This window comes from Salvelinus alpinus, chromosome 3 (genome assembly GCF_045679555.1).
Source record: "Salvelinus alpinus chromosome 3, SLU_Salpinus.1, whole genome shotgun sequence".
Lineage (NCBI taxonomy): Eukaryota > Metazoa > Chordata > Actinopteri > Salmoniformes > Salmonidae > Salvelinus > Salvelinus alpinus.
The window spans coordinates 28,852,943-28,866,215 of record NC_092088.1 but is presented as its reverse complement, the minus strand read 5'-3'; the positions used below and the strand labels follow the sequence as shown (position 1 = coordinate 28,866,215).

The 13,273-nt window shown below is 41.8% G+C and overlaps 2 protein-coding genes across 9 annotated transcripts in view; one reads left to right on the top strand and one right to left on the bottom strand.

The window, feature by feature from the left end:
• The window catches only part of LOC139570514 (LIM and SH3 domain protein 1-like), a 49,524-nt gene that overhangs the window by 1,947 nt on the left and 34,304 nt on the right, over positions 1 to 13,273 (bottom strand). The window contains exon 6 of the mRNA XM_071392442.1: positions 180 to 277. Within this exon, the coding sequence (XP_071248543.1) occupies positions 180 to 277 (98 nt within the window). The remainder of the gene's footprint in view (positions 1 to 179; positions 278 to 13,273) is intronic.
• On the top strand, positions 4,965 to 11,986 carry LOC139570512 (putative nuclease HARBI1). 8 transcript variants are annotated; one of them, XR_011674090.1, is made up of 9 exons: positions 8,273 to 9,023; positions 9,111 to 9,287; positions 9,378 to 9,439; positions 9,522 to 9,608; positions 9,696 to 9,737; positions 9,806 to 9,979; positions 10,059 to 10,747; positions 11,029 to 11,140; positions 11,235 to 11,986. XR_011674090.1 is itself a non-coding variant. In XM_071392439.1 (8 exons), the coding sequence occupies exons 5-8, from the start codon at positions 10,276 to 10,278 to the stop codon at positions 11,603 to 11,605; spliced, it is 1,071 nt and encodes a 356-aa protein (XP_071248540.1). In that variant the 5' UTR covers positions 4,965 to 9,287; positions 9,378 to 9,439; positions 9,522 to 9,608; positions 9,696 to 9,979; positions 10,059 to 10,275; the 3' UTR covers positions 11,606 to 11,986. The 8 variants fall into 7 exon arrangements, 2 of the variants coding, with proteins under 2 accessions (XP_071248540.1, XP_071248541.1); XR_011674088.1 differs by adding an exon at positions 10,817 to 10,932 and having other exon boundaries at positions 4,965 to 9,287; positions 9,696 to 9,979; XR_011674087.1 differs by having other exon boundaries at positions 4,965 to 9,023; positions 9,114 to 9,287; positions 9,696 to 9,979.

Genomic DNA, 13,273 nt, shown 5'->3' with positions numbered 1-13,273 from the left:
CCTCTACAAACACGTGCACACACACACACACACTACAGAGTTTAAAAAATCACCACTACAAAAAAAATCGTAAAAACGCCCCTACCATTGCTGCTCAGAGCACACAGAGAGGAAGACAAAGAACAGTGGACTATACTGTATGACATCATGCGGTGATGTACTGCTCTGTTATTCCTTACCCCTCCACTAGGTGGTGGTACAGCAGCAGCAGAGGGAACAGACACAGGATCCGGCTGGGAGCTGTAGGTCTGAGGGATGGCTGGCTGCGGCTGCGGATCTACAGACACAGAAGACAGGATCAGACATTGTACACTCCACATTCTTCTAAAGAGATTCAAGGAACAATGTATTACAATGATAACCTTTCGATTGATGAACATTACAGTGATAACAATTTGATTGATTGACTGGCAAAATATAAAAAGATTAACTATTATACACAATAGTATACAGTAGCATCGAGATGAGAGGCAAAAATAACAGTTGATTTAGGGGATTTTTGTGTGTGGATATTTTACATAATTTGAGAGGGTAATTTGCCCATAAACTGATTTTAATATATGGTGTACTTTAATAAACAAGCTTTTTGTATCATATAAACCTCAAAATGATGAAGTCAAAGAGATTTCTTTGCTATGTAACAGGTTATAACATATCTTACAAACTTTTAGGGGGTAATTTGCAGACTTAAAATAACCCAAAATATGGTGTATTATAATTAAACCACCAGCTTTTTATCATATAAACCAAAATGATAATTACATCAGATAGTGAAATCAACTCTTGGCAGTTCTGAGCTATTGTGACATCACCACAGCACAACAATGTGAGCCACAATAGATGCGTTTTTTTTGTTTGTGTATGAAGTATTTGGCAACAAGAATAAAAAAAATCACAATAATTTCAGTGGTCTTGTTATCATTGCAATAGTAACATATATCTTTCATGTCAAAAACATAGTTTGGTAAATACGTATTTTGCAAGGTTTTCCCAAAATTCTGACACAAATTTACATTCAAAGAACAAGTGAGACAGATTCTCACCTTTTTCACAGAAAATGCCGATATCAATAGCCACAAATTTGGATACTATAGAATTAAAAAAAAATGTTGATTGAATTTAAATATTTAATTAAAACATTATCCCTAGTGAACAATAACAAGAATAACATTTTCCTACATAATTATAATAAGATTTTTTCAGAGTGATTACAATTGCACTAGAATTTTTTATTTTTTAAATATTTTTGGTTTGTTCCAGTATTTTCTCATTAATACCTGCGTTCTGTTTTGATGTCATGTTTTGATGTAAGAATGTAAATTGTTGATCTGTATTTTGAATAAAAAAAGAATAATAATAAAACAAAAACAATAGATGCGGTATAGGAGTAAATGGAAGGCAGACCATTCCATTGAGCAGATTGGCGCACAGTCAACAAATCTGATCTAACAAATGGGATATTCCTCAAATCCATCATGATTTATGTATTGTAACAGGCCCACAATGTGGTTACTTAAGTCCGATTTGGATATATTTGGCCGTTTTCGCAGCACAACATTTATACTTTTTCAGGTTTAGAAGAAGTAAATGCTAACTCCCGTTCATACAAAAGTTACACTTAAATCCAAACTGGTTCTCCAGCATATTAGTAAAAATCGCTCACCCTGTGTTAAAAAAATAGCCTCTGTTCTGCCATCCTGTTAACAGATTATTTTATTACAATGGTTAAGATGGATTTTCATTGTGTTCCATGGTGTTATTTGCCCCCTAGTGGAGCTTTCTGGTACTTAGAATGTACGCAAACAGGAAGTAGAGAATTCGTTCTGCACGCATAGAAGCAGCTAAAAACAACGCTACAGTGCAGGTCTTTCAGTGTAGTTATTTCTTGTCACGCTTCAGCCTTGGAAAATATTTGTTTGTAAGTTCGATTCAAGCATTTAGCTAATGATGATAATCTTGTTATTGATAGAGTTTCTTACATATCAATGTTGGTTGGTTGCATTTACTCACAAATTGCAATGCCTTTCATGTATGATGTTAGCTGTATTACTTTGCTCGTGCGTCATGCAAACGATTTGTAAAATATACAATACTGTATTTTTGTTACTGTTTCTAGTGTAATATGCCTTGTTATTCTACATAGATGGTTGTACATTATTAGAGTAATGAAAGGAGTTAGTCAATTACCATATGAGAAAGCAATTAGCTATATGGTTTGGCATCATGCCAGATGCATGGTACCGTAGCACGTGCTTTGTATTCATGCAACTTCAAATGTATAATGTACAGCTACAGTATGTTGGTGTGAATTGAATACTAAAGTATATTCTTTTCTGTGTTTTGCAGTTTTACAACATAAACGTTTTCAATATATTCATTCAAGAAAAGTCACGCCTTGGGAGTTTTATTGAAGATTTAGTTGTTAGCTATCTGTCTAGTTTTGCATGGGAACGCAACTCAAGGGCAGAATAGTAAAAAAACATCATCACGGCGGGCTCAAGCTCAAGAATAACCACACACGGTGGTTTGTTTCTACATTCATCAGCCAACAAAGCCTCTGTTCCTGTGGAAGACCAGCAGTCTACGGTACAACAACCAGAGCCAGGAGTTCGACAGAGAGAGATGGAGGAGCCTCTTCAGCACATTGGGACCAAGTCTCAATCTACAAGATCAAGGTCATGAAAACAGTCAAGCAGATCCTCAACGGTGAGTTCTGCAGCCATCAAAGCACGCGCCAGAGCAGACGCAGCGCGTGCACAAGTCTCCTATGCTGAGAAGGAAGCTTCTGTGATGAAACAAAAGGCTGACCTCGAGGCAAGTTTATATGTTCTCCAATTTGAGAGAACAGCTGCTGCTGCATTGGCTGAAGCTGCAGCCTTTGAAGAAGCTGTAGAATCAGAACGCAGAGAGCTTCGCAAAGAACTAGACACAGGGACACAGCCCTTAAGTCCAGTCCAGCGTACCTGTGAGTATGTGCAACAACATGCTAGGCCCTACTTTGCTGAACTTCCATTTGAAGTGGAGAAACAAGAGCTTAGTGTTGACCCAGCTACATACCATAATCCAGAAAGTAGCAAACAACAGAACATGAGCAGAGACTCTCCGTTCAAAATAAATGAACAGCAGCATGGTGTAAATGGAAAACAAGCCCACTTCCAGTCACACACACAAAGCGTCCCTGAGTCACAAGTGGCACCAGACCTCATCAAGTACCTCCTACGCCGTGAGATGGTGAGTTCCGGACTCCTGAAGTTTGATGATCGCCCTGAAAATTATTGGGCATGGAAAGCATCCTTTCTCAATGCAATCAGAGACTTGAATTTATCAGCCAGGGAAGAGTTAGATCTAATTACCAAGTGGCTAGGGGCAGAGTCGTCTGAGCAAGCAAACAGAATTAGATCTGTCCATATTTTCAACGCAACAGCAGGGCTTAACATGGTCTGGCAACGACTAGAAGAGTGCTATGGTACACCTGAAGTGATCGAGAATGCACTGTTGAAGAAAATTGATGATTTTCCAAAACTGGCTAACAAAGACAATCACAAACTAAGAGAACTAGGTGACATTCTTCTCGAACTGGAGTGTGCTAAAGTAGAAGGGTACCTTCCAGGCCTCGCTTATCTGGACACATCTCGGGGGGTAAACCCTATTGTAGAGAAACTTCCATTCAGTTTACAAGAAAAATGGATTGCACAGGGATCCAAATACAAGGAGGACTATCGGGTAGCATTCCCACCATTCTCGTTCTTCTCGAGATTCATCAGGAACCAGGCGAAAACTAGAAACGACCCCAGTTTCACCCTCTACACCTCAACTAACCAGGTGTCTATGAAAAGTGAGAAACCTGCCAGGTACAGCAGCAAGACACCTGTGACTGTATACAAAACCGATGTGTCATCCGAGCCCTCAGACCACCAAACCAAACCCAGTAAGACAAAGATTGAAAACCCCGACCATCACTGCCCGATACATAACAAACCTCATCCTCTTAAAAAGTGTCGTGGGTTTAGATACAAAACTCTAGATGAGCGCAAATCATATCTCAAAGAGAATGGAATTTGTTTCCGATGTTGTGGGTCAACTCAGCACAGAGCTAAAGACTGTAAGGTGTCAATCAAGTGCTCTGAGTGCGACAGCGACAGACATCTTGCTGCTCTGCATCCAGGCCCAGCCCCTTCAAATACAGACACTGCTACAGCAGAGAAAGAGCATGGCGGGGAGCAAGGTGACGATGCTCTTCTATCTGTCACCTCAAAGTGTACGGAGATCTGTGGTGAGGCAGTTAATCCAAGATCATGTTCAAAAATATGCCTAGTTAAAGCTTATCCGGCTGGGAAAAGAGAGAAAGCTGTCAAAATGTATGTAGTGCTTGATGAACAGAGTAACAAATCTCTGGCCAAGACAGAGTTTTTCAATCTCTTCAACATCAATGACAACTCTGCTCCATACACCATGAAGACCTGTTCTGGGGTAACAGAGACTTCAGGCAGGAGAGCCGTCAACTTCATGGTGGAGTCTATAGACGGACACATGCAGCTATCTCTCCCTACTCTGATAGAGTGTGATATGATGCCAGACGATAGGACGGAGATTCCCTCCCCCGACATTGCGTATCATCATCCCCATCTGCAACCAGTTATGGACAAAATTCCAGCTGTGGACCCAGACGCTCCCATCCTCCTGCTCTTAGGACGAGACATCTTAAGGGTACACAAGGTACGAGAGCAAATCAATGGGCCCCACGACACTCCTTATGCACAGCGACTCGACCTCGGGTGGGTCATCGTGGGTGAGGTCTGTCTGGGAACGGCTCACCGACCAGCCAATGTTAACGTGTTCAGGACAAACATACTTCAAAATGGTCGCACATCCTATCTGAGCCCTTGCCCTGACATCATCCAGGTAAAAGAGAACTACAACAGCGTAGCTCAGAAACACATCTCTCCCTCTACAATGCCCTCGAGAGATCCAAGCACAACTGTGAACACAGACAACCTGGGATGTTCCGTGTTCGACAAAACACAAGACGATGATAAACCAGCACCATCAGTGGAGGACAAAGCCTTTTTGGACATTATGGACTAACAGGTTTTCCAGGATGATGGAAACAACTGGGTGGCTCCACTACCCTTTCGCCCCACTCGACGTCGCCTTCCTAATAACAGGGAGCAGGCCATAAACCGTCTCACATCACTTCGCAGGACTTTAGACAAAAAGCCTGACATGAAGCGTCATTTTATTGACTTCATGCAAAAGATGCTGGATAACGACCAAGCCGAACCTTCACCGCCACTAGAGGGAGACAAAGAATGTTGGTATCTACCCATATTTGGTGTTTACCATCCACAAAAGCCTGAACAAATAAGAGTAGTATTTGACTCCAGTGCTAAGTGTCAAGGCGTGTCACTTAACGATGTTCTGCTCAGTGGTCCAGACTTAAACAACACACTCTTGGGTGTCCTAATGCGCTTCCGCAAGGATTGCATTGCACTAACAGCAGATGTGCAACAAATGTTTTACTGTTTTGGTGTACGTGAGGATCACAGAGATTACTTAAGGTTTCTCTGGTATGAAGACAACAATCCAGATAGAAACATAACTGAGTACAGGATGAAAGTCCATGTATTTGGGAACAGCCCTTCACCAGCCGTAGCCATCTACTGCATGAGACGAGCAGCGCTACAGGGTGAGAAGGAACACGGATCAGAACCCAAGCAATATGTAGTGAGGAACTTCTACGTCGATGATGGGCTGACATCAGTAGCTACAACAGAAGAAGCTATCAACATTCTAAGAAAAACACAAGCAATGTTGGCGGAGTCCAACATGAAACTACACAAGATTGCATCCAATAGCAAAACAGTTATGGAAGCCTTCCCTATGGAGGACCGTGCAAAAGACTTAAAAGATCTGGACCTAGGAGTGGATCCTCTCCCCTTTCAACGGAGTCTGGGACTTTCCTGGAACCTGGAAACAGACAGCTTCTCATTCCAGGTGTCCCACAATGAGAAGCCTTTTACGCGGAGAGGCATCCTGTCCACAGTGAATAGTCTTTATGACCCCCTTGGGTTCGTGGCTCCAATAACAATGCAAGGTAAAGCCTTAATCAGAGAACTCTCTTCTGATCAGAGTGAGTGGGATGCCCCTCTTCCCCCAGAAAAAGAAGAGAAATGGAAAATGTGGAAGGATTCTTTGATGGAGTTGGAACATATGTATATTCAGCGGACCTACATCCCAGTCTCCTTGTCTACCACTCAAAGAAGAGAGCTACACATCTTCTCGGATGCCTCTACAGTAGCCATAGGAGCGGTAGCCTACCTGAGAGTTATTGACTCGGAAGGTCAATGCCATGTTGGATTTGTCATGGGGAAATCAAAATTGGCCCCTCGTCCGGCCCACACTATCCCACGCCTAGAACTGTGTGCGGCTTTGCTAGCTGTTGAGATGTATGAACTGATCAGAGACGAAATTGACATTGATGTAAATGTGGCCAAGTTCTACACAGACAGTAAGATAGTTCTCGGTTACATCCACAATGTCACCAAAAGATTCTATGTGTATGTTGCCAATAGGGTAACTCGCATCAGGAAGTCTACCCATCCAGATCAGTGGTGTTATGTAAACACTGACAGCAATCCAGCAGACCATGCAACCAGGCCTATATTTGCTGCGCTCTTAAAGTACACCAGTTGGTTCTCAGGTCCACCTTTCCTGACCCAAACAAACTCAAGTGAGCCTGAGAACATAAATTTTGACCTTGTAGAGCCTCACGCAGACGCAGAGATTCGACCAGACGTCACTGTCTTCGCCTCTAAGGTTTCTGGAGCTCAACTCGGCTCTCATCGCTTTGAGAGGTTCTCAAGCTGGAAAGCTCTCAATCGAGCCACAGCACGACTCATTCATGTTGCCAGATCCTTCCATGAAGGTGCGGACAACACCAGCTGCAGAGGCTGGCATGACTGTAATAAACCATGCGGTACAAGTGAGTTGTCACAAGCCAAAACAGCAATCATTCACTGTGTGCAACATGAAGCCTTCAGAGAAGAATTCAAATGCCTTGAAAAAGGAAAAGAGTTCCCAAAACAAAGTACACTCAAAAAACCTTTCCCAGTACTGACAAAAAGGTTAGGAAAGTAGAACTAAAAATTGTCAAGCAAGGAGCTGCTAAGGTGTTTCTGAGACCAATCTCAGAGATTGTTGTTCTTCTTTCTGAAGCATCCTAGAGACAAAAGATAAAAATAGAAAGGACATTATTTGTTTCTTGATATGTTTTATTTCATAGTGGCACAATTTCATTATACCAGGCGGGGAGTGTGCTGCCATCCTGTTAACAGATTATTTTATTACAATGGTTAAGATGGATTTTCATTGTGTTCCATGGTGTTATTTGCCCCCTAGTGGAGCTTTCTGGTACTTAGAATGTACGCAAACAGGAAGTAGAGAATTCGTTCTGCACGCATAGAAGCAGCTAAAAACAACGCTACAGTGCAGGTCTTTCAGTGTAGTTATTTCTTGTCACGCTTCAGCCTTGGAAAATATTTGTTTGTAAGTTCGATTCAAGCATTTAGCTAATGATGATAATCTTGTTATTGATAGAGTTTCTTACATATCAATGTTGGTTGGTTGCATTTACTCACAAATTGCAATGCCTTTCATGTATGATGTTAGCTGTATTACTTTGCTCGTGCGTCATGCAAACGATTTGTAAAATATACAATACTGTATTTTTGTTACTGTTTCTAGTGTAATATGCCTTGTTATTCTACATAGATGGTTGTACATTATTAGAGTAATGAAAGGAGTTAGTCAATTACCATATGAGAAAGCAATTAGCTATATGGTTTGGCATCATGCCAGATGCATGGTACCGTAGTACGTGCTTTGTATTCATGCAACTTCAAATGTATAATGTACAGCTACAGTATGTTGGTGTGAATTGAATACTAAAGTATATTCTTTTCTGTGTTTTGCAGTTTTACAACATAAACGTTTTCAATATATTCATTCAAGAAAAGTCACGCCTTGGGAGTTTTATTGAAGATTTAGTTGTTAGCTATCTGTCTAGTTTTGCATGGGAACGCAACTCAAGGGCAGAATAGCCTCAGTCCCAATATTCAGATTACAACGTCTCACTTTCGGTTATTTGAAAATGAAATAATCTCCAAAATATTGCTGTATTTAAAACAACCCATAGAAAGCTGTTTCAATTTCTGTTTAATCCACCAGAAAAGACAAACAAATATTACAACAAATATTATGGTTAAACCTGTCACGTTCCTGGGGCCTGTTGCACAAAAGTAGAATTAAGACATCCGGGATAAATGACTCAGCTGAGCTCAATGAAGCCAAAACATGTGCGTCCAGGCTTAATTGGTTGCACAAAGACCAAGCCAGGATGAGCAGACACGGATTCATTAAGCCAGGTGAAACCAATCCTGGATAGGTGCGCGCTCACGGCTCACTCAAATAGACCCCGCCACAGATCACAGATTAACTGATTTACCATGGCAACTAGAGCCGCGTACTTTTCCCCGTCGGAAGCACAAATCCTCATGGAGGCATACGAGGAGGTAAAAGATATAATTAAGAAGAAAGGCAACACCGCCACAGTGATAAAGCAAAGAGAAAAAGCGTGGCAAAGTATTGCAGACCGCCTGAATGCGTAAATAGTGCACAATTACACACTCACCGCTCCGCTGAAACATCACAATTACAATTCAAATATTTAATTCACATCTCCAAAAATGCAGTTGTACTGTAATTATGAAACGGTTAAATTTTTAATTGAAATGCACTGCAGATATGAGTGAAATTGTGTAAAGTAACTCCATCACACTGTATAAAGCTATGTTAAATTTTTTGATATTTTTACTGAAAACAAGATAAAAATACCAACTAATTTTTTGCAGTGTGACTCCATTAAATGTGTGTGTGTGTGTGTGTGTGTGTAGATTAAACATGAACGGGCCAAAAACGGACATGGCAGCAGGTCAAAATCAAATACAAGAACATTCTGCAGAATGGTATGGTCCCTGACTAATATTTAACAAAGCACAAGCATATATTGTACCCAGAAGGTGCCTGCTCACACATTGTCTGTACTGTTTTAGCAGTGAAAAAGAATACCCACAGACAAGGCACGGGTGGTGGGTCACCAAAGGCTGACCTTACCCCAGCAGAGGACATGGCCTTGGAGCTAAATAAAGGCAGGCCCGTCTTAGAGGGGATCCCTGGGGGGAAAGAGACGAGCATAGGTTCCTCCCAAGATGCCACCCGCTTCATTCAAGGTATGTCCTTCCATCTCTACATGGGATACAACCACATTCATATTGAATCAATTTGGACTGTCTGACTTTGGTTTACCTATTGCCTTGCAGTGTCTGGCAGCACTGTGTTCCTGTTAGAGCCACCAGCACAAGCACCAGACGATGCTGATCCAGTGAGTACTCCATCAAAGGCATACTGTAGGCCTGGCATGTCTTGTCTACTAGCTTCAATATGAATCCGATTAAATGTGATAGGGTGAAGGCCCCAGTGCAGCAGCAACAGCACATGATGGAGACGATGATGAGGAGGAGACCATCTCTCTGGATTCCAGAAGGCATGAGGTATCATGTTAAGACTGTGAAAGTACTATTTACTCTACAATGGTGAGGAGTCCTCATCAAAATCAAAAAATCTAATTTCTTTTACAGGACCCAGATGCTATACAGTGGGAAAACCAGCCTGGCAACATAGTGCGTATTAATAAAAGGACACCACATCCTGCCAAATTCCAGCTGCGCTAATTGTATTGTGTTCACAGAGCTCACAAGCTATCAGAAAGTTGTATGGCAACCACCTCCGGTGCCAAATAGAACTGGCAGACATAGACATTCAGTACAAGAAGAAAAAGATGGAAAATCTTGCACTGGAGTCCGAAATAAAAAAGAGGACAATTAGGAAACTGGACCTTGAAATAAAAAAACTTGAGAGGGAGGTGAGATATGCCTTCAATGTACACTGTATGCTAACTGTAACACAAATGTATTAATCATTATTTTTCTTTCCTCCCCCAGCTCCAAGAAGATGACACAGCTCAAAATAAAAATTTGGTATATTCTCGTAAAGTCAAGTGAGCCATGACATATGAGCTCTTATTGTGAGCACACAGGACGGTGGCATCTTTCTAAGGTTTTTTTTATTTTCCCAGCAATCAGTACAACCAAGTCATCGTTATAAGGCATCGCCCTCTTTTGCCCACCCCCCCAGCACCAGGTGTGGCCACTAGCCTATATGAAGGCCCAAAATTGTGTGTTCCTTTCTGCTCTGACAATGGCATGCCCATTCGTGCGAGATGTGGTGGATGAAGAAGCACTTGTGCTGAGGAGAGCCTTCAGGCGAGAAAGGGTCTTCAGGGACCGGTTGGACCCACTGGCCTTCCCTGATGACCATCTATATGAAAGATACAGGTTTTCTGCAGATGGCATCAGGTATCTATGCAGACTACTGGGTCCCAGGATTAAGCACCGCACTGCACGGAGCCATGCACTGAGTGTGGAGCAAATGGTTTGTGTGGCCTTGCGCTTTTTTGCTAGTGGAGCCTTCCTGTACTCAGTGGGGGATGCAGAACAGCTGAACAAGGCCACAATTTGCCGCACAATAAGGAGTGTGTGTCTGGCTATCAAAGCATTAGCAGATGTCTTCATCTCCTTCCCTGGCCACAGAAGACTCTGTGACATCAAAGAGGAGTTCTATAGGATTGCAGGTAAGAGGATCTACAAATTACAGGACAACTGTTAACACATAGTAGGATACTCATTACTTTGTGTGACAGGTTTCCCCAATGTCATTGGTGCAGTGGACTGCACACACATAAGGATAAAAGCCCCCTCAGGTGCCCATGAGGCCGATTTTGTGAATAGGAAATCCTTTCACAGCATTAATGTTCAGGTGAACATAACTTTTTGATATTGTCCATTGACGAACACTCTGCATTGCCAGTGATGTGCATTGATTGGTGTAATATTCCTCATCTTATGATTTCAGATGGTCTGCAATGCTGACTGTGTGATCAGCAATGTTGTGGCAAAATGGCCTGGCTCAGTCCATGACTCCAGAATCTTTCGGGCCTCTGAAATCTATCAGTGCCTATCACAAGGTAAGCCACACAACCCCTATTTATAACCATCATGGCTGTGTCAAGAATATCACTGTGTTTATGAGGTAGTAATGATGAGATTTTGTGTTGACAGGTGAATTCTCTGGTGTGTTGCTGGGAGACAGGGGGTATGGCTGCCAGCCTTTTCTCCTGACACCTTTCACAGACCCCCAGGAAGCACAGCAGGCCTACAACCATGCCCATGCCAGGACCAGGGCCAGAGTTGAAATGACCTTTGGCCTCCTGAAGGCACGCTTTCACTGCCTTCACAAATTAAGGGTCAGCCCTGTTAGGGCATGTGATATTACTGTGGCTTGTGCTGTCCTCCACAATGTGGCCTGCCTGAGGAAGGAGAGGGCCCCCAGAGTGCCACCAGCCATGGACTGGGACAATCCGGCAATCTTCCCTGATGACGACAGTGGTCGGCTGCTGAGGGACCAATATGTGTTGAATTATTTTAGTTAGTATGTGTGCTTTCAATTTTGGTTAAATATGTCCTGCGGTGGCAGAGGAATTTGGTTTTTTTTGGGTTCGTTTTTTGACGAATTTGGCCTCTTATGATGTTTGTGCGTTATACTGTGTGTAATACAAGGCTGCAGGGAGGCTACTGCATCCATTCATTTGTCTGTTCAGTTGATGTGTATGGATTTGTCCTGCATTTATTTTAGTGTGCAGACATGCAGGGTGTGTTATATACAGACCTTTGAATGTGTATGTATCATTTTGTATAATATGCTTGGATTCTGTGCTTTCCATCTTGTAGAGTCACTGTGACTTCAGTTTCGAAAGGAGCTGATGGTTTACCTGCTTTGTTTTGTCCTTATTCAATAAAGGAACATAATGTTACACATTGTGTTTTTATATTCATATGGAATGTGTATTTGTTTATATGACAGAGTACTAGGGCCACACTGAAGAAAAAGGATAAAGTCATAAATTTATGAGGCTGGTTCTTTCTGCAGAAAAGCTACATATTGTTTTTACAGTTTTGATACTTATGACAATGTGATACTTAATATTCTGGCACATCAGCATGTCTTTGTTTATGAAACCATACTGAAGTACAATTTCACGAAATGCCCCACATCTGTCATTTTAACAACTGTCCTCCTTTAAAACAACTGGTTACAATATTATGACTTGTGTTTTTTTCCCCTCTGTGGCCCTAATATTCTATCATTTTATATATAGCCTTATAGTCTATGGGAAACTGTAAATTATCTAATGATAGCAACATCATCTAAAAATCATTTTTTATCCAAAATCATTGAAATTAATGATCACAAACGTTTAAATAATAACAGTGGGTCTAGTTATATGTGATAACAATGTATAGTGAGCAGTGAAATAACTATTGGTTTCCATTTGTGGTGACTGCTGACTGACATTAGGGATGAGATTAAATAGATCCTGGAATTTAGCCTGGTCTGGAGCAGGCTAGCTCCACAGAATAAATCTCCATGGTAATTTATACCATAACATATCCTCCTGCCCCCTATCCATCTTTAGTGCAACCGGATTACGGATCAATTGAGCCAGGATCACCAAGATATCCTGGCTTAATCCCTTATCCTAGTTTTGTGCAACAGGCCCCAGACCTGTTTTCTGTTGTTTTGTATGTGTTTAGTTGGTCAGGACGTGAGCTGGGTGGGAATTCTATGTTGTGTGTCTAGTTTGTCTGTTTCTATGTCCAGCCTAATATGGTTCTCAATCAGAGGCAGATGGTAATCGTTGTCCCTGATTGAGAATCATATATAGGAGGCTTGTTTTGTGTTGGGATTTTGTGGGTGTTTGTTTCCTGTCTCTGTGATTGTCTGCACCAGATAGGTCTGTCTCGGTTTTTGCACATTTTGTTATTTTGTATGTTGTTTGTAGTGTTTCACTTGTTCTTTATTAAACATGTTGAACACTAGCCGCGCTGCACTTTGGTCCAATCCTTGCTACTCCTCTTCGGATGAAGAGATGGAGGAAAGCCGTTACAAAACCATTTATTATTTGCAAATTATGGTGGAAAATAAGTATTTGGTCACCTACAAACAAGCAAGATTTCTGGCTCTCACAGACCTGTAACTTCTTCTTTAAGAGGCTCCTCTGTCCTCCACTCGTTACCTGTATTAATGGCACCTGTTTGAA